At 40.1% G+C, this 25283-nt stretch overlaps 1 protein-coding gene across 5 annotated transcripts in view; it reads left to right on the top strand.

The window, feature by feature from the left end:
- Positions 1–21272, top strand: part of SLC44A1 (solute carrier family 44 member 1) — a 72968-nt gene extending 51696 nt beyond the window's left edge. The window contains exons 10-16 of one of the 5 annotated variants that reach the window (XR_010426832.1): positions 1724–1889; positions 6063–6219; positions 6667–6750; positions 7783–7920; positions 9615–9851; positions 11116–12006; positions 13411–16000. Coding sequence is in view for 4 of the 5 variants with exons in the window: in XM_064642321.1 (XP_064498391.1) it covers positions 1724–1889; positions 6063–6219; positions 6667–6750; positions 7783–7920; positions 9615–9851; positions 11116–11406 (1073 nt within the window). In the remaining variant the exon portion in view is untranslated. Of the gene's footprint in view, positions 1–1723; positions 1890–6062; positions 6220–6666; positions 6751–7782; positions 7921–9614; positions 9852–11115; positions 16001–21062 lie in introns of those variants that run through there. The other 4 variants (XM_064642322.1, XM_064642323.1, XM_064642324.1 and 1 more) reach the window with 4 other exon arrangements.
- Positions 21273–25283: the final 4011 nt, after the last annotated feature.

The raw sequence follows: 25283 nt of genomic DNA on the forward strand, positions 1-25283 counted from the left end.
AAAGCATGCGGGAACCTCTAAGAAAAAAAGCCCACCTGTTGTGCTTCTGTTCTCACCTGCTTCACTGACTTCAAAACACTTATTTCAAGAAAGTTATTGTGCATTTGAGTCTGCATTCTCACGTCGTACTTTGTGTGTTAAACTGGCTTTTTATTTTGATGCAAGTTGGCATGTTGCAAACCACAAGACTCTGTTAATACAACTTCTATAAAATTTTTTTCAATAATTCCGTCTAACTTTACACAAGCAAGTTAAAACCAGCATAATCTTGCAGCTGATCTCTCCAAGTAATTGTATGGTAGCCAGTGCTCACACAGATGAAGGCATAGTAATGAAAGGACTGTTCCACAGAATTGCTGTCTCCCACAATGTAAATATAGTGGAATTCATTTTCAGTTGTTTGTAACTTAGGTTTCCATTATTATTTCGGAGATTCTTCTGCTCTTTGTACACTGTATTCCGAGACTAGCCAATGTATTCTTAATTCCAGCCTGCTGTGAAGACCGTAAAAGGTGAAAGCTTTGTTTGTGTTCAGGGTCTGACAAGACCTTCTAGAATTAGTCAGTCCTATAGGTCCAAATCTTAGTCACTTCAGCAAAGAAACTTTGCAGTTGCTTTTTAAGATGGGAGATGTCTGCGTTATTTTGCAGTGCGTTGCAGGCGATGCAGACTGTCATTCAAATCTAAGAATTTTGAAATGTGTTGTTTACTGCTGATCCAAAAGTAGCAGTGTTTCAGGTCACAAAGCTATTTCACAATAATACAATATGAGTATCTTTTCATATCCCGAGTTCTTTAGTGAGGGTTGGAGGTAACACTTCATGTGTTCTTGTTCTCGTTACTGTTGAAATTTTTAGCTTTCATTACATGCTGTGTGATGTGCAGAAAATGTTTGCCTCTGAAAGTCTCAGCCCCGTGCTTCACTCTCTGAGTCAGGTCACTGCACGGGCACTAAATTTGTAGCAGAATTTAGTCTGATATTATATTTTACTGACAGAACCCTTCAACTAGCCTTGATTCTGTAAAAGCTAATTTATCCTTTTAGCTTATATACACTCATTATCTTCACTGTTATCAGTTAGGAGTGTTCTGGCATGCTGTCAGTCTCTGTATGTGATACTGCTATTCACATTAGACAAAGAGTCAGTGAATTTCTGAATGTATGAAATCGTATGTTTAGAATCTCTACAGCTGTTCCATATGTCTGTAAATAGCTTTAGAACTGCACAAACATTGTTGAAATACTTGTACAAAGACTTACCATAGGGAAAGCAAAAGTGATTGTTAGTGTTGACATATAGATGTAAGGAGCTATGAAGTTTAATATTGATTCTTGCTGTGTGAATAGTACTGATAGAGCAGCAAACTCAAATTAAGAATGCCTGAAGAAGTAGGCCTCTATTGTATTTAACTATAGGGAGTTTTGCCATGTGATGGTGGTTCATTGTGGAAATTTTCACCCTGTGGCTGAAAATTAAAGGAAGCGTTGCAGGATTTTGAGCATGCTCAGAATATTTTTTTGTGGCTTTTTTCAAGTGCCACTGATTGTCTCAAAAGCTGTATCCTTCTTAAGAACGATCTTCCTAAACATGACATTTAAAACTGTTAGTAGAAGCTGGATGGGTTCTGCTGTAACTGCTTGTGACCTGCTAATGCCGTATGCTTCCTTATTTATGAGCTGATGTAAGCACCATCTTCTTTTTTCACCCTCATTTATTTCTAGGTAGTCCTGTCCCAAATGAAGAAGGATTTGTCGAATTTCGGATGGTAGGTCCTTTGAAATACATGTGGTGGTACCATGCAGTAGGACTCATCTGGATCAGCGAGTTTATCCTAGCCTGTCAGCAGATGACAGTAGCAGGGGCTGTTGTGACATACTATTTTACAAGGTAAGGACAACTTAGATAGCTCTACCAGGAGTTGCCTAGACATTGATTTTGCAGAAATAATGAGGGACAGAGGTCTTGGGGAGAATACTTGTTTCTGTCTTGAAAGCTGGGGAGCCATTAAATTGTCTTGACTCTTTAAATCACATGAAGTCCTAAAATACGTGTTTTGCTGATTATAGATGGTGTTCTTGACATTTAGGACTTGAAGTCTCATTTGGCTTGTAACTTGTGCACATTGTACAGGCATGGATGGTTGTTTACAAAGCAGGATGCACCTGGAAGGTCATCTGTGTTGCTAATAATTAATGCTGATAAATTCTGTAGAGATTAAAAAATATTGACAGCATCTGATTATTATTTTAATTGCAAAAGAGTGCCCTTTAAATTATTTACAGTGCTTCATTAATCTTCATTAATTTTTCTTTCACAGGTTACTTGAGGTCTTATTAGATTCATCACTTACATATAGATTATGTCAAGATTATATAAAAATAAAAAATGATAAGAACTATATGTGCATTAAAGCTCCATATTTCATTGCTAAATTTGTGAACTAAACTGTGTATCAGGGCATACTTTGTGCTGGCTGTTCTGCATGTATCTGCTGGCTGTCCAAGAAAGAAATACTAATTATTAGGCAATGGTTTTACAAAGCAAGAATTGTGCTTTACAGAGCTAATTTCAGAATTGCAAATTTATATTTAGCCTCTAGTATCTGAAAACATTTTGAATTTAATATTGCTTAAAATTTTATCTTTAATAAGTCACTAATATGTGGCTTAAATAGCCATTTAGGACCCAGATTTTTCAGAAAAAAAAAATTGGTATCAGATGCTTTGTTAGTGTTTCATGAGAATAAATGGTACTTTGGTGATCTGATATATTAAATTTTGGTATGTGGAGCAGAACTATGGCATTATTTTTGGTAAGGGAAAGAAGAAAGTACACTATTACTTACTTTGGAGAGATATAGTTGAATGAAACTTCTCCACGTGTCATTGTAGATTCTAGTAGTTCATATGTTTCTTTAAACCCCCCCCCCAAACCACTACATCATTGTTCAGTGACTAGATAACTAATTTTATTTCAGATGTTCTCAAAGTCTTTTCCAAACAATATAAATACAACTCCTCTGAATAAAGAACAGCACGAGTACAATACATTGGCAAGGTATTTAGCAATGGCAGTTTACTTAAGAAAGGGAAAACTGTATAGATATTGGAGTGATGCTATCCCCAAGTGAAAAAGAGCATTAGTATCCTGAGCTCTTGCTGTACTGATGTCCAGCAACCATACTCTGTTCTTGCCATGTGCTTTTAAGAGTCTGTTCTTTAAAAAAAATAGATGTTTTTAAATAATGTATGCAGGTATTTTTCAAGTGGCATAATTCAGATCATGAGTGTTTAGTTGATTTGTCTTTTTAATTGAGGCTGTTACCTGAACTACATTTGACTCCTTTTTCTGCCCTGGTCTTTAAACATTATCAAAGGCAAGGAATCAATTTACTGTGCTGTCAGAAATTCTGTTGTTTTATTAATGATTAAGTCCTCCAGTATACCAATGAAATACATCTATGAAATTATTACAAGATGTTACAGGGATGTAATCTTGTGAATAATTAAAATAGATTGAATAGTGAGGAAAAGACAGAGGAAGGAGAAAGACATTGCATTGAAATAGATTGCTTAGCAACATATATGCTTCATCTGTAAGTTTATGTATTTTCTGACACCTGAGGGTGAATTACTTTCATTTTAACCATACCCTATAATTCCATAACAGGAATCTTATTTTAAGTTAGTAAATACTCATTTCTCTCTACTATTATCCTCTTTTTGCATTTTAAGATACAATCATAATCTAAAAAGTGACTTAGTAAGAAGGGAAAAGGCATTAATTTGGACCCATTATTTTGCATATGAGCAACTTTCCACTGCAAATGAGATGAAGTTATCCATGGAGAAATGTTTTGTATAAGTTCACTGTTCATTCCCCTGAGCCAGATGGATTTCTTTCAACTCAGGCAATAACAGAGCTCAAAGTGTTCTGAATTACAGACTCTGCCCTGGTAATGAGGAACCTGAAACTTTACCTGAAAACAAGGAAGTGTTTAGGTTGTCAGGGTGTAAGACTCAAACTATTTATGCGTATTCTACTCCCAACAAGGAGCAGAGTTTGGCTTCCCACCCCTTCAGCTCTAAAAGTCAACTGAAAGAAATTACAGGGTTAACCTATTTTAATCATTAACATCTCAGGATTAAGTTATGCAGATATTAGTTTCATGGAATGAAGGCTGTACTTTTTTATCTTTTCTGAATGAAACTCACATCTCTTCCTGAGCTGGAGAGATACTTTATCTTTGTAATGTGTAGCACATATTCCTTTAATATGCTTATTATCCTGCTCTTATTTCTAATAAAGAAGAAGAACAATTCTTTAAATGGTTAATAGAGCTGTTCTTTAAGAGAGAAATAGAATTGGCTTCCTTGATAGGAAAGAAAAATAAACACTCTAAAAGGACTAGCTTCCAACCATGAAAGTGCGTATTCTTCTGATAAATTAAAAATATTCTAGCTGCATTGGGTTAAATAACTTGTTTAAGGCCCAGCACTTGATGTCTTGAGGATATAATAGCTAAATCAGAAATGCAAAAAATCTGAGAAAAAGAATTTACCTAATAAGTTAGTTACATCCTCTCCAAAGTCTACATAAAGATCTCCAACAGAACAGGAGAAAAGTAGAAGGCATTGTTTCTCACTTCCTTGTAAGGTTTGAATTTGCAATGTAACTGTATAGAAACTGCTAGGTGTTAATAGTGGGTAATGCAGGTAATGCTGGTAAAACTAACTATCACCAGTTAGTGTTTTAAGTCACTTGAAGAATCACCAGCAAAGGTATTGGCAAAAGTAGTTTTAATATAAAGGTAAAAGTGTGACATAGATCATTGACAAGGTTCACTCTACTACTCTACTAGATGGCTAAAGCACACAGAGAAAAAAATAGGAAAAAATCTAAAAATCTAAAATCAATCAAACTAAAACTAAAATCAACCTAAAATTATTTATGCAGAGGCTGGGGAAGGAAAAAGTATAAGGATGGGAAAGGATATGGATAAAAAGGAATGATGGAGACCCTCCCACTGAGTCACAAGGTTCAGAGCGGACCGCCTTGCCAAATTTAGCACTGGACTTAACCAGCAGTTAGGCCTAAAGGTTTTAACAGCACTTAAAATCACTTAATCAATAGCCTAATTTAAACAATTTAGCAAAAGATTCTGTAGAATTTATTATAAGCACAACAGTAGCTCATTTAGAGGCCTAACTTACTGACCAATATAACGCTCGTAGTACATAGTACAAACACTTGCACACGCACAGACCTAAAACAGTATGTACAAGGTATCTACCTGTGAAAAATTCCCCCCAAGTTCACTGAAGTTCTCACATCAGATGCCTTTGCATCTTCTCAGCTGGCAAAGGTTGAACTTTGAGGAGTGGAGATATCAGCCCAGGCTCCACTGGCAGCGCTTGACATTAGTCCTCCAAGTATACCAAACTTGGGAGTTCTGTGGCTCTGAAAAGCACCCCACTCAGAGGGAGATTGCTGGTCACAGACAGCTGTGGTACAGGAGTTTGTAGGGTTGCAAGAGCATTTGCTTTAGTGATAAGAATTTTCCATCCTTACTGCAATTTGGGTTGGTAACTTCCTTGGAAAGTTCAATAACAAAAATGTTGCTCCACTCAGGTTGTTATTCAGACGCAAAAATCAAGTTTCTAAAGCTGTTCATTAAAAAACAGGAGCTCACTAGACAGGACAGGTTCCTGGGAGCAGACAGTGTTTCTGATCTAGTCAAGAGGAGCTGAGCCCAGGTGCTCTTTGCCAAGGCCTAACGAGCATTTCTGAGATCCTAGTGCAGCCCAAAGAGGGTGGGGAAGACGGGGATGTACCACCACACTACCTATATGACATACTGATTCCTTATTCTAGTCCTACTTCTCCATTGGAGACAAATCTGTGAGTTACACAAGGTGGAGTGAACAATACACCCTGAAAGCTGGTATGAGGATAATATATTCCTTTTGCACCTTATTTTATTGAAAATTTATAGCACTTCTAGATGGTACCACATACATACTGATCGTTCTACTTCATTTTTTTTTCTCTTTTCAACAGGGAGAAAAGAAATCTGCCATTTACTCCTATTCTGGCATCTGTTAATCGCCTTGTTTGTTACCACCTAGGAACAGTAGCAAAGGGGTCTTTCATTATCACACTAGTGAAGATACCACGAATGATTCTAATGTATATTCAAACACAACTCAAAGGAAAAGTAAGAGAAATAGGTTCCGTTTTCTTACTGAAAATTAAGGCCTGGTGTGTTGACCTGTTAATTTGATCGGTGTGGGAGGCTTGAAGTCTCGTTTTGGAATAGATTAGATGTTAATGAAGAAATTCTTCACTATAAGGTGGTGAGGCACTAGAACAGGTTGCCCAGAGAAGCCCCATCCCTGGAAGTGTTCAAAAGCACGTTGGATGGGGCTTTGAGCAACCTGGCCTAGTGAAAGATGTCCCTGCCCATGGTGGGGGGAGTCCCTTCCAACCCAAACCGTTCTATGGCTCTGTGAATACTGAATCTTTAAAAGACCATGGGACTGATATGGATTGCTTAATTTAGCAATCTGAGTATCAGTTACTGAAACACGAAGGAATACTATTTTCTTAAGATCTGTTGGGTTTACTCTTTATCTTTGTTTTCCCACATTTTGTGCTTTCCTAGGAAAATGCTTGTGCTCGCTGTATGCTTAAAGCTTGCATCTGCTGCCTTTGGTGTCTAGAAAAGTGCCTGACATACTTAAATCAGGTAAGATTTTCAATATTCATGTTTTATATAAGGGCTGATAATAGTATATATATTCCCAGGCTGCAGTCTGAGGCTGACACATAAGGTATTGTACTTGGGAACTGAACTTGAATGACGGTATTTCAGTCTTGTCTTCATTACTGAAATTACACTGCAAATACTACATTGACCTTTGCAATGTAAACAAAGACAATAGAATAGCCAATACTCGTCTTCGTGAACATGGTATCTCAACTTTATAATGATTTGTGTAGTGGTTGGAGATGTTTCCCATATGTCTACTCAGTAAAACCACGTCTGAATTTTAAAATGTGTCTCCTGTGAAAACAGAATGAAGCTTTTTAGGTGTAATATTTAAGATTCGCACAATGCAGAAACTGTACAAAACATCAAATCATCAGCATCATCTACAAAGTGGAAGAACATTTGCAAGTTGCAACACACTGGCTGGTCAGACCCATTGTAAAAATGGGTTTATAGGCCTATAGTCCATCTCTCATGTGTATATATATAAATATCTTGCTAACATTTCTTTCACTGTTAATTTTTTTTGCTTGTGGAGATATAGAAAATAAAATCAGAAGAAAGCATTTAATAAACCCCATTGTAATCCTTGAAAACTGTCCTGACTAACCTTGAATGCAGTACCTAGAAATTATCTTGTTTGACTTGTATGACTCTTTTGTATTTCCAGGTTTTTTTCTAACTACTTAATTTCTGTAGCTATGCCACTGCTCACCTCCTTCTGCAGAGAAATTGCAAATCCTGTTTAATGAGGTTTTTTTGAAAAAACTAGTTAATGCATAAATTATGAGCAAAGGAGAAGAAGAATAGCAGTTCTTTACCTCATACAGTCTTCTGTCAGCTGCTATATATTGCTTGATTCAACAGCTCTCAGGGGAATGTTGGTTCATTAACATCATATGACGAATGTGACTTACTCAGGAGCTGTATCTTCCTCCTCACCTTCCCCACCCTCCATCTGAAATACCTGATCATTCCATGAATAAGTCTTCAATCTCCTTTTCCTAGAATGCATATACAGCCACAGCTATCAACAGCACCAATTTCTGCACCTCAGCAAAGGATGCCTTTGTTATCCTGGTGGAAAACGCTTTGCGAGTGGCTGCCATAAACACAGTTGGAGATTTTATGCTGTTCCTAGGAAAGGTATGTCTGCTGTATACAGTTCTTACAGACCTACATACAAGCAAGCTTTCTTTAGCAATGGCTGTACCCCAAACACAAAATGCCTTAAAAATCCTGTTTCTTAGTGTGCACTTACCATGTCCAACTGCATCCCATTAGAAGGGGCTTTGTAGAGTAGGGAGGATAAACAAATGATCTACTGACATGTAGTAAAAGTGACTAGAGAGGAATACCTGAAGATTATGACACTTTTTGCATGATTTATTTTTTGGGGAGTCAAGAGAAAAGTGTTTAGAAGTTCTAGGGTTTTGTTTGATTTTGTGGTTAAAACGTAGAATTCTAAGGAGAGGAAGCATTTCTTTTAAATTCTGTTCAGTAAGGGCTCTCCAGGCTTATGTTGAAAATTTTACACATTACTGATCACCTTTATGATCAAATTGTACAAAAGCCTGCTATGAGAAATTTCCAGCTTAAGCAACTAAGTTACCTCTACTCTGATAATTAAAAGGAGACTAGAATAGTTGCTGTGGTCAGTCAGCTTTTTGGGTCTCCAACTGATGGAGATATACTTTATGGAAAGTGTAGTATTTCTATCCTTTGAAGGATTTTATGCCATTATTTACTAAAACAATTAATACCAATCTACTTAAATCATCTGTGCCTAAGCATTCAGACAGTGGTTGAACTCATCTGTATTTCTTGTTACACTCCCCTACTGTTAAGTCAGAGTACAGTGGGCTGAACTTTGAATCCAGTAACTAAGTCAGTAAGATGTGAGAGGGAATAAGCACATAAGGGAGACATAAGTGCTTGGGAGAACATGAAATTACATAATGCAATTTTGTGGAGGAGTTGGGAAACACCCCCCAGTCTCTCAGATTATTAGAAAAATGCACAGGTGACAGAAATGTTAAAATGAACAGTGTCCAGCATGTAAAAAATACCATCAGCTAAATCAATGCTAGGCTGCCAGCATCTCCTCTACCAGTCCAAAATGGTATTTTCATAAAAGCTGACCTATTTTACAATTTTATGTTTAGCTGCAGTTCATAATAATAGGCTCAGAAATGTTCAAAAAGTTAAGTGGCCACAACAATTTAGTCCATTTGGTTTTGCCAAAATCAAACTGGTACCTGATGAAATGTCTGTTAGGGCCTCACATGAAGTATAACTCTGTGGAGACTGTTACATGAAGTGCCTCACATGAATTCTGGTCTGCTTTCTCCTGTATGGAGATAAAGACTACACAAGTTTGGAAGTTGTTTCCAGCAGCAAAATGGAAAATGTACCATCCTCTTAAGACCTAAGTTCTCCCTCCAACCAACCAAAAAAAAAAAAAAAAACAAAACAAAACAACTGCATGGGATTGGTAGCATCAGGTTGTGGGGCTTTTAGAGATTACAGGATAAAGTTCCTTTTTACAGGAATGTTCTATAAAACTAGAACTATGACAGCAGAATATAAATATAATTTGCTCTGAAAAATACCTTTTGTATTAAAGGATGTGTAACAATTCTGATATCAATGGATAAAATGTGATTTATAATCGGGGATGTGGGGAATCCAGGAGGTAAAGATGTTGTTACCACTAGTATCTGTAACCCCTAATTCTAGCCCTGGCAGGCCAAGAAGCACATTGGCTTTAAAAAAATAAACCAAGCAAAAAACATCAGAAGGCTTCTGCCATTAGAGTTGTCTACTGTTTTCTTCTTCAGGTCCTGATTGTCTGCAGCACAGGTTTGGCCGGCGTTATGTTGCTGAATTACCAACGAGATTACACCATCTGGGTGCTGCCACTCATCATTGTCTGCCTCTTTGCATTCCTGGTTGCTCACTGCTTCCTTTCTATTTATGAAATGGTTGTTGATGTCCTTTTCTTATGTTTTGCCATCGATACAAAATACAATGATGGGAGTCCTGGGAGGGAATTCTACATGGATAAAGTTCTCATGGTAAGTTTTCCTCTTGCTCTCAAAGTCTAAGGATCTGGTTCCATAAAATAGGTATTTTGACAGTGGAATGAATTCACTTGCTGAGTTTAATGTTTTGTTTGTTTTTTTTTTACCTTGCCACCTTGTTCATGGCTTGACCTGCAAACAGTGTAGTCTGATGAGCATCAGATAAGTGATGATGCTTCCTTCCCTTAGTTTCACTGTTATTGGCTTCTATTTGCTGCCTCTTAGATGAGCAGTCATCTTGCAGAATCATACTCTTGGGTATCATGTCTTGTAAATGACACTCCAGAATAGAAAGAAGCAGAACAAGAGGGAAAGGCTTGGTTTTGTGCTTTCCTAAGAAAGCACAATTCTTACAAAGTTGTAAGAATTCTGCTTCCAAAACCCTTCACTTTGTTGTTGAGTGGGTAGTTTTCTTGAGAGTGTTTTTAAGTAGCAGCTGTAGAATATGTCTCTGTAAAATGCCTCCCCCCCATGCGTGGGCTAGAGGAAGATTCTTATGACTTCTCAGTCATAGAAAAAATTTTTTTTCTGATTACTTGTGGGAAAACCATGCCGAGAATTTTGGTGCTGATTTTTTGGTAAATCACAACAGAATCTAGAGTATATAATAAATAAAGTGATGGCTGATGAGTTGCTTTTTAGCAAGAAACACCAATAAACCATAAAAGCATTGTAGGTTTCTTTAGTCGGCAGTCAATATCATAAAACACGAGCAGCTAAAGTTTACTGAAATTTGCTGCAGAATGCTTGCCTGCAAGAGAAAAAAATTGTATAAAATTGAATTAGCTTTGCTAATCTTCGTGAATGGGAGATTGTACTGGTGAAAAATTTAAGAGATTGAAATTACACACAGTTCACAGGCTACAGTGTAATAGCTGAGACTAGGATGGTGTTGGGGGGAGGTTTGTTGTAGTTTGGTTGTGGGTTTGATTTTTGGTTTTGGTTTGTGGGTTTGGTTTTGGTTTTTTTTTTGGTCAACCAGCCTTTTACCTTCTTTCCCCATAAAGGAGAGCATTGCGTGGTACATGGAAAAGTTGTAAGAGCACACCAGGAAATACCTTTCTGGCTTCCAGAATTAAATGAGGGAGGCCTTTGTGGATATTTGACAGGCTTTTCTGATACCTCATGGTCAAGTCTGAGCAAGAGATGCAGATGGGCTTGATGTTTTGAGCAGTTGCATCTTGAAGTTCTGTCTTGAGACTTGATGTTTTAGAGTCTGTGCTAAGAGAGCACTTGTCGTTTCATTACTGTTTTTCAGGAGTTTGTGGAGAATAGTAGGAAATCTATGAAAGAAGCTGGCCGGGGAGGTGGAGCTGAGAGCAGAGAGCTAAAACCAATGGTAGGTGCAGATGAGGAGGTGGCGATCCTCCAAGAGTTTCACTTTTACTTCTTCTCCCTCTTTGTCTTTACTGACTGCACTTCTTCAGGAGAAGTTTTTGTTCTCTGTATCACTCAAGATGTTCTGCTTTTTCTGTTTGTGAGCTTGCCTATCACCTGGATGGCAGAGTTTTTGTCACAGCTGAGACCATCTCCTGTAAAAGTAAGATGAAAGGAACTGTCTCATGAAACAAATGCAGTATATTTCATTAGGATTCGTGAGGCATGCTATGTGGTGTACACAGACAGCCCCAGTTGCTGTTTAGTCTAAAAATAAGATGGCTCTGAAATTCATTGGGCTATTCTGACTTTAATCTCTTCTCAGCCCTGAGATGAACAATTTTTGCTCATGTTACATTCACTGCAAAAGCCTGAAGAACACTACTGAGCGCAGCCATTGTTGCAAAGTAGGACCAGGCATTTAAAGCCCTCACCAAATTATCTTACACCATGCCAAGGAATTGGATACAGTGATTCCTTTCAACCTGCTCAAATGACATTTCTCCCAGTTGTTTGTTTTTATTGCGAACTACTTATGTTGCTTGTCTCTTGTGCGCTCTTTCCATCTCACACTGTCAGATGCACAGACAGTGAACAATGCATCATTTATGCTTTTGCAGCCTGTTTTACTTACGGTGTGCCTGTTAGGAAGGCATTGCATGTCTGAGTAGCCTGGAATAAGGAACACTGTACATGGTACAGATAACAGATAGGAGGATAAGTTTGGAAGTGGAGAACAGAGAGCGTATAATGGAGAGCCAGTCTGGGCAAGGTACGACTTGTCATCGTGCAATATGATTTTGTGAAATAGAATATTTTTCTGCCATTACTTTCTCAGAGCGTTTGGGGTCTGAGTCATTTCCATACTATGGGGATAATTTTTTTAACCAAATGGAATCTAAATAAGTGTATGCTAACAGAAGAATTTCTTTTTTTTCAACAATGTACATGAAGCCATTTTGCATGAGCACTTTTTGAACAAGCTGGAATGGGTTCCTGCTATAGACTGATGTGTAGCTTTGCGTGTTTTGCTATTTCATTATGGCATACCAGTTTCTAGATTTGCTTATGCCTAAATGCTGCTGTGTTTATACATATGAAAAACTAATTCTATGCTCATTTACTGTTTCTTCTGGGAGTAATTCTAGCTGTTCAAACAGACACTGATGTTGGGATTTTCAGAGTGATCCAAATGCTGTAGATGCAAATGTGCCATTAAAAATGATTGAGACTTTGGGTGTGCAAACCCTCTAGTCACATGCACAAAAATTTCAGTTCAAAATTTTATTATGTAGTGGTTTTCCACTTAAACTGTTGTCGGTACTATCACAGACCGGTACTTACACTTTTGTACCTGACTGCCTAAAGCTTGGATGTGAAAAACCTTTATTCACCCCGCCCCTTACAAAAGGGCAAAGTTACCTGCAAGTCAAGGGTGGTGTTATTCTTGTAGGAACTTGTTTCTAGGCACTTGAGCCTGGTACTGCCTGAAAGTCCTCGTAGGACTGCTGCAGAAGATGCTGAGCACTTGGGGCTCAGCATGGGAGTCACCTGCTGAATTACTCCCAGTTCTGCTGTCATGTGATTGTTTTGTTTGGAACTGATTGGGCCTTGTTTTCTCAAGTGGCTTTCCATTTTTGGGCATTGAGCTCCAGTTGAGTGGGTTTTGAAATACTAGGATCTCCCTTCCTGATGAGGATGGGACACAGTGGTTACCTCCGTTAAATTTCTGGTACCTTCCCCAAAGTGTCAATAAAGGCCTCAGTTATGTCTGGCATAGAACCATTCATAAGTCTATCCTGTAATGGTAGTGCCCATAGTCTCAAAATTGCATGTCTGAAAATTAGATTACTACTACTGTTTTTCCTGTTCTTTTAGAAATAGAATCTCTATTGTCTTGCTTCAGTACCCTTGAAATGCAGATATTTCTTAGAATATGACAATTATTTCTAAAAGTGAAACACCCTAAGTGGAGTTGTACTTAAAGTAGGTAATAATAGCAGAGACGAGGAAACATTTAGGACCTTCTGTTCTTGTATCAGGGCACAAGAAAAAAAAAAAAACAAAACACCTTTTCACACTTTTTTCTTTATGGCTTCCAGCGACCCCTTTGACTCAGTTTCTACTTGTCCTTTGGCATTTGTCTAAGACTGTACTGTATGACTTTGTTTTCTAGGCCTCTGGAGCAAGTTCATCTTGAAACTAGCCAGCCATATTGGAACCCATTGACATTCCAAAACAGTATATATATACATATATAAATATATATATATATATATAAAAATAAACAGCCAAAATCAGAGAAAAGGAACAGGGATTTAAAACTTTTTTTAACAATTATTTTTGTGAAACATGTACTCTTTTCATACGGGTGGCTTTTACAAGCAGCTTTATCATTGTTCCATTTCTTAAATTATTGATTGTGGTCATGGAAATGTTGATTCTTATCTGCTTGGTATTTTACAATCTGGAGGAGGTATCGTTGTAAAGATAATCTGAAATCATGACTGGGTTTAGAGACAGATTTCCCATGACATTGCTAATCTGCTGAGACTTTTACTTGTTTAGTTTCTTTTCAATTTGCATTAAATTTGGGACAGTCACATGTACAGAAAACCTTGAAATCAAGAAAAGTCTTAAATTTAGTTTTTCAGAAGGTGGTTTCAGTGAGAATTCATTCAGTTCAAATTGGTTTGTAAGCAGTTATTTTACTTTACAACCCTGGCAGGGCACAGTTTTGTTTACCAGTATCAGACATCACAATAACCAACTCCTCAGGTATTCAGGTGTGTGGGAGCCCTTGCATCTCCTATTAAACAGAACCTACAAAATGGGGACAGATAATTTTTATATGCAATCAACTTCCTGCTTTACCCTACTTGCCCCTCATACCCGTTGCCCTCTATCCTCCCCTTGAGTTCAGTAACCTCCTTCACACTTCAGCAGTGTTCCTTTGAAGGGTATGGATTCTGCATATGGGCAATTGAAATAACAGATTGTTAAAGCTCAGTCTTAGCCATACTCATGATTAATTCATGACTAGATACAAAGATGCTGAGGAGGGGAAGAGAAATGAACTGTACTACTGTACATTAAAAAGTACTGTATGCTTCATTTCATTTAATGCCAGAGAGCTCTGGGAGGTAGAAGGGATCATTCCTTGCCTGTTGTTTGATCCACATATGTATGTACTGTAGTGGGTGGCTAAAACGGGAAAGGGCAGAGAAACATTTCTTCGGAAGTGTAGCTGCCAGGATAGTTATCTGAAGTTATTAAATAATGACAAGAGAACATGCTTTTTTATTATTAGTAGTAGTACAAAATTTCTTTTCAGTCTGGAAGCTCGCCAGATATGAATGCTAATATTCAATTATTGAACTTATTGTAATGGTAAATGCTTAAGTGTATTTGCTAAGAATTCATGATCTGTCTATGCTATATATTCCTTTTGTTACAATTTTTTTAAGAAAACTATTTTTGTTAATGTAAAGTTAATATTTCAGAGCAGAATTTTTAAACTTATTGCACTAAATACAAGCTCTCTACAAATAAATGATGCCTCAATGGTACAATCACTCCATTCAAGAAAATCTTTTGAAAGAGAAAAGTCTTTCTACAGAAGCTTTGTAATGGAGTAGAGAGGTATGTCCAGGTAGAGACATGCACAACTCATGTTATCAAGGTTTAGTAAATAAGCAGTTATTTGTGCTTCCTGTCAGAGGATCAGACTTCCAAATTGCTGCTGAAGATTTAAACAGTTATGTAGAATCATGTAGCTAACTAGTGCTCTTATCTTTTGGCAATAGTAAAATATTTCACTTTTGCTTCCAGAAGGCGTTTGATAACTTAGATTTGGTAGGTTTTCTTTCGGTAAGCCAGTTAAAAGAAGGATTTACACTTTTCATATCACAGACCCCAAACTATGTGAGGTGTGAAAATAAAGGTACATGTAGAAAGGATAGCTGCTGGGGAGGCAGAGAGACAGAATTACTCAGTCCTGGAAGCACTTAGACACTCATTTAAGTGAACCATATCAGTACCTCCACTAACATCAGAAGGGCTCTCTAAGTATTGAAGTTGTAACTTACACATCTGTGTAAGTGCTAACTGGGCTAGAGCTTCAACCTAGGGATTCAGACTGGAGCACTGGTGAGGCCTCTCAGTGCAAGTCAGAGGTCAGACTTGCCTAGAAGAAGCACTGGAGCAGTCTTACTTTTGTGGAGAGGAGACCTTCCTGCTGTACCAGTGTCTAAGACAGCAGTGGCTCTCAACACCAATATTTGTGTAGATCAGGAGCGTTTAACCACGCCAGAAATTTAAAAACTGGCTTAGATGAATCCTAGAAACCGGATTCCAAGGCTAAAAGACTTATCGAGTACCCAGTTGCTTCCAGAAAAATTAATTGTCTTCTCGTTTGGAGGCTATTGGAGGTGCTTAATCAAAGAAGCCTTGTATTCTGCGCATTTTGATAAAAAAGTTCTGCCATGACTGATCCCACAAGTTTGTGTTCCCTGCTCACTGGAAGTCCTGAGTGGGGACTTTTCTCTGTAATTGCAACTAGGACTGCAGTTGGAAACAAATTTTGTATTTTTGTATTACTTGACTGTGCACCATTTTTATAGCAGTTTATCCTGTCTTAAAAATAAATTTGTTTTAATTACATGGTGTTTAAAAGATACAGGCAACACTTTTCTATGGGTAGTTGTAATGTTTAAGTGAGAAATCTATATCATTACGAAGTTCTTAATAAAATTGTGTGCACCACTCTTGAGTGTATATCTGGCATGCAGAGCTTTTAAGTCATGCCAAAAAGGCATTCCATCCACATGCAGATTTTCCAGTGGCCCTTTAAAGCTTTTGAATGTCCTTTGAAGTTCATTTGCAACCAAACTACAAGCTGCCCTCTTCCAGCCCTGTCTTGTGCAGGGAGATAAGCAGAAGACAGAGTTCTGAAGAGACAACTTTTCAGGAGAAATTGAGACTCTGCTTTCCTATCCTAGTGGGGATAGCAGAGTGAGAAGGACACTTTGGCATGTAAATTGCTATAGAAATGTTGGCAGTAGGGGTGCTGGGCTCTGCCAGTTGTGATGGATTCAATACTTTTTTTTTGACTGTTGGTTATTAAAGCCAGTATGTGGACTGCTTTGTGGGAAGCAGTCTAGACTAACTAGAGAGCGATGCTGCAGCGAGAATAACAATGCAGGAGGAGCAAGATGAGACAGCTGAAACAGAGAAATCATCTCCTTGGCAAGTCCATTGAACCAAGTACTGCTTGAGGACTGGAGATTTAGACTGGACTATCTGGGTTAGAAACAATCAGTGGGATTACTAGTTCCCAGCCGTTGGTTTCCGCAGATGGTCTGTATCATAGCCTCTGACCAGCTAGGTTACAAAGGGAAAAAAGTATACAATTCTTTAAATCGCTAAAATTTTTACACATTATTTTACTCACTGTTTTATTTGGAAGTTGAACAGCAGTGTATAATCTTTATTGCTTCTTCCAACCCTGGAGGATTTTTTTTTTTTGTTCTTTTAGGTCTCATTTCTGTATTGCTCTTTCAGTAAAGGAGTACCAAGTGGCAGTGTCAGCTCCCCTTTGCCCCACTGATCTTACCACATTCCCTCTCACCTTCCTGAGGCAATGATTTAGGATATCACCTGGACAATGAGAGGGGGAGTAGGTGCTGAGCTGAAGTCCTAAGATAGGATTTTTTTTTTTATGATATCACTCCATCGCTGTGTTAGAAGTGCAACCCATCTCTTCCACAGTTTCACTGCTGTTCCACAGCTAGGCTAAACGCTATGGCCAGCTTAGAATTGCATCTTCAACCTTCTCGTAGCTCCCAGCTGCCAAAAACAGGATGGGGTTTTAAATGTGGCCTTAGCTTGGCATAGTAACTGAAGGACTTTCTGCATTAGGGAGAGGGGAGAACTAACAGTGGAAAACCCAGTTAAAATGCTGTGGTGGGTTGACCCGGGCTGTCACATAAGCTGTGACTCTGTTGCTTGCTCAGTCCCCACAGAAGGATGGGAGAGAGCAGTGAAAGGACAAAAAGCACTATTATAAAGGCAGTTCATTAAGTAAGAGGAAAAAAAGAAAAAAAAAAAAAGAAACCCAAGTGATACAAAGGCAATCACTTACCATCTCCCACCAGCAGACAATGCCCAGCCAATCTCCAAGCAGTGGCTACTTTGGAACCACCCCAGTTTTGTAGCTGAGTATGACCTTATATGTTATGGAATATTTCTTCAGTCTGTTCAGGTCAGCTGTCCTGGCTGTGCACCCTCTCACCTCTTTGCCCAACTCCAACCTACTCTGCTGGAGTAGCAGAGTGACAAACAGAGAAGGCCATTCACCCTGTGCAAGCGCTGCTCAGCAACAGGTAACATTGATAACATTGTGTTATCAAACACTCCTTTGGTTGCAGATCTGTAACACGGCACCTTGTAGGTTGCTGTGAAGGAAATTAACTCCATCCAGCCCAACCCAGTACACAGGTCCACTTACCCAGTAGTTACTCCAAGACTTGCTCCCTGCATTTCTGTACAGCATCTTCTCAGGGTGGTTACTTCTTTCTGAAAGGGCTTTTTTTGCAGCAGGCAATTAGCCTGCTCCACAGTGCTCCCTTTCATGGAGGGAGCAGGGGATGTTAGCTCTTACTCTTTCAGCACATAATGGGGATATAACGCAAAAATGAGCCCTTTCTGTATCAGTGTTCTGGCAATTGAGCAGCCAGTGTTGGAGACAACATATTTAATGTGCCCTCAGGGCATGCACTTTAGCAGTTTGCTCTGAGTGGTTATGATGTATTCTATGAATGTATGTTATAGAGTCAGAATAAAATGCATGTAGCAGACATATACTTGTCATCCAGTGAGCATTTGATTCAGAGTGCATATTACATGCTATATTGAACATGGCACAGTCGTTTTGAGAAACAATCGTAAGATTTATAAGTAGATACCTGACAGCATTCCTGTTTTTTAAATCATGGCTTTGCCTGTGCAGATAATGTTTACTAAATCTAAGTATCAGTAGCCCATTGTTTCTTGAACAGCTTGTGTGTCACATTATTAACACAGAAATCCTATTTCATCTTTGTGAAAAAAAAAAACCACAACAAACCACCAACCTTGTGTTTCCCAACACAAGACCCAACAGACTTATTTGAAGCATTTCTTGCACTCAGCTTCTTTGTTGAGATGATGAAAGTTTACTCTAAATATGTCATTTCCAAATGGTTTTTCAACTATTTCATCTCTGCTGTTATTTCCATCACATAACAAGATTATGGAAACTAGTAAATCTATATTTCTTGTGTTCTGTAGCGAATACTGTTCTCAAGGTATTTTTTTCTTTTATATTTAAAGAAGTGAGAGAAGAGATGAAACTTATCTCTTGTGATATGGGTCACGTATAAAAGGCAGAATTTCTGGTCTGGGATGGAGCTGTGATGTGTCTTGCAATGTTCGCAAGCTGATGCAATCAAGCCAAAGCTCCTCAGAGACTTCAGGATTATGAAAATATTCCTAGGGACAATTGGTAGCATGAATCAATCTGAAAATACCCATTTGGAGGCTAAACTATTGGAGGCATTCATTTGGCAGAGATCTGCTAAAAGGGAACTAGCAGAAAACCAGCAAACACCCATCAGATTCTACTCCCCTGTCTCAGTGAGGTCAGGTCATTGAATGTGAGCATGATGAGCAGAATCTGGTGTTTTAAGCGTTTGGTACTTTTCTACAGAAACGTAGGACTCCACTTAGAACCAAAGTTGCAAGAATTCAGAGCAAAAGTACCAGCTGACTTGAACAGAACTAGTCTTATTTCAGTAATGTTAAAAACAGCTATGACCTTTCTAAGTATGTGGCAGCATAGGTAGCTGCCATTCCTCAAGTGGACAACCTCTGTGGCTTGAGTGGAAATAGGGACAGCTAGGGAGTTATTCCAGAAACACTTGGTGAGATTAGCAATTTTGACTACTTGTGAAACCCAGCAGAAACTGAGCACTGACGTTTCCACCGAGGTCACAGTTTTTAACTCTCAAATACCATGTGTGGTCCATGTTAGTATTAATTGGGTCCCTCCCTGCTGCTCAAACCGAAAAGGAAGAATATCTCTCATTTGGAAAACAGTGCTGCAGACAATGTTGTAGTGCGTCCTGGGGGAGTGAGGGAGTAGAAAATAGAAAGGTGGCTTTGTTTCTAATGTGGGCTAGAAAGCAGAGGCCAAAGGTTAGGTGGAGCCATGGAGAGTAGGATTTCATAGGTAGAAAATATTCTGCAGAATCTTCACAATAGTTAAGGAAATTCATGTTCCAATTCAGACATCTCACAGCAACATCCCCTGTGTCCTGCTTTTATTTTGCCATGGAGCTCTTCAGAGCAAAAATGAAGGTGGAATCTATACCTATAGAAAAGAATTATTTCTGTATGATGGATTGTGTTGCTGATTACAGAAACTACCCTAAGGAAAATCTTCTGAACATATTTTAAAGGCTTGACAGTACTTGCATTGTCATAGTCCATCAAAGCTTCATCTGAAAACGAATTTTTCATCCTCCTTCACTCATACTTTTAACAGGGCAATCAAATCCCTGGACTGACTTAGTGATTTACATTGAATCAAGATCAACTAACAAGTGCTCCTTTTTCCAGTGGAATGCCACCTCCTTTGAAAATGGGAAAAGTAAATGTGACACTGTTTATTGTTGTCTTGGGAACTTAAAATGTTTTATACTGCAAGCTGTGAATGCAGGAAGAGAAGAAAAATTAACAGTGCTGATCTAATCTTAGATTTTCTGTGTAAACTGACATTGTGCCAGGATACTGATGCAAAACTGTATTTTAGTCTAAGAAATGTATAGATTTTTTAATGTATCAAAATAAAGTTTTCCTTTTAAGTAAGAAAGAAATTTCTCTGTCTTCCATGCGGGGTGCTTAAGTCCAACTCTTCTTAACAACACAGTCTCAAGTTCCTGAGAAGCAAGCAGAGCCCATGCAAGTGTTTGCCCAGGCTTCACTTTGTTCTGTGCCTGCCCTTTAGCTGAGTAGCAGCAGTGATGCTGGACGTGTTGTCCTGGTGCCAAGAGAAGCATTGTGACGCTTAATGTTTTCCTAAGATGGGTGTGCCAGTGGAGTTTTGTAGAGCAAAGGTGGGTTTTTTTTCACAGTCTTTCTTCTCACTGATCATCTGCTCCTCAGCTTCTCTCCAGCATGTTGGAAACTGCCCCTCTAAGCCAACATTTTCACCCATCATCAGGTTCCTTAGCCTGCAGGGTGTGCTGAAGGTCGGTCACATACAGAAGCAGTTGAGAAGCTTTTGCTGTGGAAAGGGAGAGGCTGCAGTCACACATGCACAGGAGTCCCTTGCTCATGCTCAGGACTCTCAGGACTGCTGATGCTGTCTGGAGCAGACTGGCTAATAATGTACTTTGCCTCACAGGGACAGCTATGGGGGAATGCAGAGCAGGGAGGGATGGTGGAAATCTTGTTATGTATTGTGAGCCATGCAAACTGCACATCCCAGTGCAGCACCTCTTGTGGGACAACTTCCTTGTTCTGCAAGGTCCTTACCTGCTCCCCACTCTGCAGAGCCGTTCTAACAAGCTTGGATAGCTAAAGATGGATGGTGAGTAGAAGCAATAATAGTACCTGTGTGATCTTACCAGCAGAGCCAGTCACAAAGATTGCTTGTGCTCTCCTCTCCATCCCATGAGCACAGCAAATTTCTGCTTTCTTTGCTGCCAGGTTTTTTTTAATACACTAGTAAGCCAAGCTGAACCATGTTTTCTTGCTTCTATTACTCTTCACTGCAAACCACTTCAGCACTGCATTTGCATGAGGTGGTTTACTTTGTCTGGAAACCACTGCCACTTCTGAACTGGAGACTGATGCTGTTGTGGCCACTCAGTAAATACTGTCAGGATGAAAAGGACCTGGCAGCCCATCAGACAGGACCTCTGCACACAGGCAGGGTCCCATGCTGGGGACCCAAAGAGTTCTACTGCATGTCAGTGCTCCGCAGTTCCTCTGAAGGTATGTCCCCTTGGCTTGGAGTGTCTGTTTCATGGGTTATTAATGGTGAATCTGCTTGGCTGGGTGGGTTTAGCTGTGTGGAGCAGAAGGGACTCTGGAGATACCCTTCTCCAGCACTAGAAGTGTTAGGGGAAGGAAGCATAACATAGCATACAGATTATAAAAACCCTGTCTGGTTTCCACTGGATTTTGCATGTGTCAGAACTGTAGAACAGAAGCTTTCCTCACCCTCTGTAGCAGTGAGGGACTGAAGCACTGTCTGCAGGGATCGGTGGTGATTCCCTCACCTCGGAAACAAGAGTTTCATGACCTCCAGGGGAAAAAAAAAAGGGGGGGTGGGGGTGGGCTACAAGTGGGCTGCAGAGGGCTAGCGAGAGAAGTATATGTAGGGAGGACAGAATGAGACACAAGACTTGAAAGGAAAACCTCAGGGTACGGTGGTGGAATGAGCAAGAAAATCCTGCTCACACTGTGAGTGGGAGAGCAAGGGCCTAGAGACAGAGGTCTGGACATGCAAAAGCAGGATTTGTCCTTCAGTCACACAGCATTTCCCACTGCCAAGACACTCTGCATGCAGCATGCATGTACCTGTGAACACCAGCCTCAGGACTCACTCCCTGGCATCGGCAGAACAGGACAGGCAGGTGCCTCCTCAGATCCCTGAGCAGCTCTGCTCTCCCACTGGAGATGAAGGACCAATCTCCTTGCTTGCAAGGAGCAAAGCTCCTTGGCCGCTGCAGGAGCTCTCCTGCCTCGTGTAGAGGATGGGGCTCTCTGTGTGCAACATTTGGTGTGCAGCAAACAGGCTCCTTCTCCGAGCCAGTGAGGCCAGATCCTGTGCTGCAGGAGTCTGACACGGCTCCTTCCCTCCACCGCAGGCCACTGAGGAGCTGACCCAGTTTTAGTCGCTGGTATTTAGATGTTTAATGAAGATTAGCTAGTGCTCAGGGAGAGATTATTTAGAATTTCTAATTACTATTTAAATTATGAATGTGTGAAATGGATGGAGCTTGCAGTCCCACACACAGAACACCTGAAAAAGCTTTTTCTGACACCTACTGCCATAATCTCCCTCTAATGCTTAGTTATTTTCTACCTTAGGTACACTAAAAACAAAGTGGAAGAAAAACCAGCACCAGGGCAGATTTTCTGATTTTTTGGAGCAATCAAATCTAGAAATAAAGCCTACGACAGAAGCTACTGAATTGTTTTATCTCACTATCCCAGATGACAGTAATCAAATGGAAGACAAATAAATGGGTGAGCAGGTATTTTACACTGCAGTCCTCTGAAGAAGAAGTCACAGGCCTGAACCCTGTGCCCTACCAAAAAACAAACAAGTAAACAAAGCCACAAACAAACAAAAAACCAAACCAGAGTCTGCCACAATCCCAGAAATAGTGATATTTCCTGGTTTTAATTGCCTTTCTGATGGCTCTTAGTTGTATTCTAGTTATAAATATGAAGTCCTACGTACAAACTTTGGGCAGAAAACATCCAGTAGGCATTGGCAATGCCAGATGAAGCCACCTCTCCTGATTGCAGGGCCTGCCATGTCCCCCTGTCTTTGCTCCAGGGGCTTCCAGGTAAGAGAGGGAGATGTGGACACCTGCCTGGGGCCAACACACTGCTGGTCCATGTGGGGCTCATCACGTGCTGTCTTTGTGCCTCCCTCTCCTCCAAGATGGGGATACCATGAAGGCCAAGTACCTTAAAAGCCAGCTGGCACTCAGATTCTGCAGGAGGACGGACAAACTAAATGGGCAGGTAAGGCTATGTGTGAAGCTGAGATCTAAATATGCCTCTCTGCAGCTGCAAGAGGCAGTGAATTGAGTGGAATTTTCCCGGTGCAAGGGAAATGATACAGACATGAACACCTCAGACTCATTCCTTGTCTTATAGGTAAAATATCTGAAAGCTCAATCTTCTGCTGGCAAACCCCCTCCGGTCCTGTAGTGGGTCTTGGTAGCTCATTAAATATGTGAAGTCATCCTGACTTCCTTTCACCATAAGTCATCTACTGATTTGTTTATGACATTTCTGGTTTCAGTGAAAGCTTTCCTGGCACTGGGGTGCAATTCAGTATCCCACAGTCTTCTGTGTCAGGATTCATTGCCCTTACTTTTCATCAACAGAAGGAGAGAGTAGCAATGTCAGTCACAGGGAAGTAGGGAGGTCTCAGAAGAGTATCTTGGGAGAATCTTAGTTTGGTTTTTAAGCCTCTGATAACTGGAAGCAAAGTGTGCACAAAGCACTCTGTGAAAGAACCAGACCAGAAACAAGATCTCTCAAATCCCAGGCTGGGAACACCACTTAGAAGTGCCTGCTTTCTGCAAGAATTAAAATTCACTTGTTGAAAGGCACTGCTGGGTCTCTTTCAAACCTCTCCAAATTGCACTACCACAAATTACAACAACAAAACCTGACTGTAGTACCTAATGTCAGAGCATTGCTGGAGGAAGTAAAGGGATTTCAAAGCATGAGTTTGCTGCCTGTTCTGTAAGGCCTGGTAGAAGGAATGCGGAGGAGTGCCTCCTTCTTACAGGCACAGAAGTCCACTGTCTCCAGGCAAGGAGCATCACAGCTTGCTTTTGAAAGCTCTGGTGTTGGATCTGTTCATCATGAGACAACACAAAGACCAGAAAACCTCAGAGGGGTCTGTATTGCATTGCAGCAGGAGACCAGCCTGCCAAAAGTACATGTAAGGTTCACGCTGTTTATGATGAAGAGGAAGCTTGAGAGCTTTATCAAAATATAATTTGCTCCCCCCCAAAAAAACCAGCACAAGAGTTTGTAGGTCTGAATTTCCCAGAAGATGCACAGCTTGAAAAGCTGTTAAGCCTCTTAAAGAAATAATAAGGAATCAAATCTTGAATGAAGGGGGTAGGAGAACTATACACAATAATTCACATAATTATGTTCGTGGGCCAGGGCCCCCCACCTGTGCGTAACCACCATCTGAACTTGCTTTAAGAATAGCACATAACAAGGCAAGTAAAAAGCACACATTGAGTTTTCGAGCTGTGGGGGCAAAGCAACTCCTTTGAAGTGAGTTGAACATTTGATAGGCGGCCACAAGCTGTGGTTGGCCTCCAGAAGGACCCCAGCCATGACACAGTGAAGGAAGTGGGAGGAAGGAGGGAATGGACTGATGCTGTGCCCAGCCAGAGGCAGGACGTCAATCAGGGTAAGTCCCATCAATGGCAAAGCCTTGTTCAGTGTCCAGGCTGCTGTGGAGCACCTTGGATTTGCACCCTGTAGCTGTACCCACCCCCACTGAGGTCCTGCAGATGTTTTTCAGCTAACCCTTCTGGAGGGATCAGGTGACAAATGCAGTCAGCAGGGAAAAGGCAATGGAAAAGCCAATATGGAAAAAGCAATAAGCAGTAACGAGATCCCAGAATTCAGAGAAGCTCCTCAAAAGTGGGCTGCTGGAAAGCTCAGAGGAGATCCAAGACCCAAGCCATGCTTATGGGCAGGATGACAGTGGTGTGTTTCTTTGCAGGGTGAGTATCTGTGCTCATAATTACAACTGCTGTAATAAACACAACTGCTCCTGCTGGCAATTAAAAATAGGTTGGTTTCGGCTGGAATTAAGCATTTTGCATGGAGGTGTTTGGAAAGTCATATGAAGACAAATGAGCCCCTGCAGTCTGAGCATCACTGGATTTGCAGCAGAAGGAGCTTTCAGAGAGACCCCCCTCCCTTGGGTGTCTTACTTTTGCAAGGGGGCAAAGCTGTCCTTGCTACCTGTTCTGATAGAACAAAAGGTTAAGAAGGTCTCTAAGAAAGGATGCAGTGCTGCAGGCCAGGACAAAGAGCGTCTTGCTGTGATAGTGGTAACATATCAGGCAAGGGTGCAGATATACCTGTGCTGTGCTTGTGCAGACTGCCTAGAGGGAACTGTTAAAAATGATAAGCACTTCACACTGAAGTAGCCTACTTTTTGGGAAAAAAAAAGAGCAGCTGCTCCTGAGCCAAAGGGTTAATTTTTTCTTATTACAAAATCCT

Source organism: Pseudopipra pipra, chromosome Z (assembly GCF_036250125.1).
Source record: "Pseudopipra pipra isolate bDixPip1 chromosome Z, bDixPip1.hap1, whole genome shotgun sequence".
Lineage (NCBI taxonomy): Eukaryota > Metazoa > Chordata > Aves > Passeriformes > Pipridae > Pseudopipra > Pseudopipra pipra.